Source organism: Rhea americana, unplaced genomic scaffold (genome assembly GCF_003343005.1).
Source record: "Rhea americana isolate MKP2758 unplaced genomic scaffold, rheAme1 scaffold_242, whole genome shotgun sequence".
In the NCBI taxonomy this organism is placed as follows: domain Eukaryota; kingdom Metazoa; phylum Chordata; class Aves; order Rheiformes; family Rheidae; genus Rhea; species Rhea americana.
This window is the reverse complement of record NW_028186360.1, coordinates 754,652-755,867: the sequence shown is the minus strand read 5'-3', so window position 1 is coordinate 755,867 and position 1,216 is coordinate 754,652. Positions and strand designations below refer to the sequence as shown.

Here is a 1,216-nt window from a genome sequence, read left to right as displayed (position 1 = left end):
GGTGGGGGGGGAAGGGGGGGTGGGAACTGCTAGGAACTTCCCCGACACGCAAAGTAGCGGGAGCGGAGAGGGGCCGCGGCTGCGCTGGGGACGCTGCCGGGCTTGGGGGTGGGGGGAAGCCTCGCACGCCGCGAGAGGAGCAGGGCAGGACGGCTCCCCCTCGGGGTTTCCTGCCTGCTGCCTGCCTCCGGCGCTCCCCCGGGCTGGGCTAGGGGCGCGGGGGGCCCTACGCGGGCCGCGGAGCAGCGCCAAGTGGCGAGGGGCGCTCGCCGTACGCGCACCGGCTCTGCGCGCCGCGCCGCCGCCGGCAGCTCCCCGCGCCCCGCTCGCAGCTTCTCCTCCCCGCGGGCAAGTTGCGAGCGGCCGCGGCCGGGCAGCCGTGGCGGCCCCCCACGCCGCCTCGCAACTTCCTGCGAGCGGAGGTGCCGCGCGGGGCGCRGCCGCCGCAGTGCCCCGGCCCGGCCCGGCCCGCTCTCACCGTCCTCCAGAGCCGCTGCCGCTTGGCACTGACGGAGGTGGCGGTGACGATGAGGTGGGAGACGGACACCACCAGCCCGAAGACGATGGCCAGCAGGGTCCGGACGGGCAGCAGCGAGTAGGAGACGAAGGTGACCAGCATGAGCTGCCACATGCCCTGCTCGGGGGCGCTGGGGGGCTCCATGCCATAGGCGCCGAGCGAGAAGGGGCAGCAGAGGAAGGAGAAGGTGAAGCTGAAGAGCAAGGTGAGCTTGACGATCTGCTGCAGCTGCGTGACCTGCAGGTACTTGACATTGGTGACGATGAAGAGGGAGAGGAAGATGATGCAGTGCACCGGGTGCGAGCCTTTGGAGATGGTCAGGCTGGGGCCGGAGAGCAGCTCCACCAGGGCCAGGCTGGCGGTGAGCACGATGAGGACGGCCAGCGCCTTGAGGGTGGACGTCTGCTCCAGCTTCAGGTTGTAGCTCTGGAAGAGAGCCTCCAGCTCCTTGCAGTCAAACTCGTCCTCGCAGGCGATGGCATCCAGCAGCAGCAAGGGAGGGGGGTCCCCCAGCCCGGCGCCCGCTCCCGCCGCCGCGGCAGCCGGCGGGGAGCAGCAGCAGTGGCAGCACTTCTTCCTCTTGGTCTTGACTTTCTGAAACGGTATTTCCTCCATGTCAGGGCCATTCATAAACCCCGGGAAGAGGTGCTCCTCCTGGCGCGCCCCGCTGCCGCCGCCGCGCCGCCGCCGCCGCCGCGC

The 1,216-nt window shown here is 71.3% G+C and overlaps 1 protein-coding gene across 1 annotated transcript in view; it reads right to left on the bottom strand.

The window, feature by feature from the left end:
* ADCY1 (adenylate cyclase 1) overlaps window positions 1-1,147 on the bottom strand; it is a 159,186-nt gene extending 158,039 nt beyond the window's left edge. Inside the window, exon 1 of the mRNA XM_085306627.1 lies at window positions 479-1,147. Coding sequence (XP_085162753.1) covers window positions 479-1,147 — 669 coding nt within the window. The remainder of the gene's footprint in view (window positions 1-478) is intronic.
* Window positions 1,148-1,216: the final 69 nt, after the last annotated feature.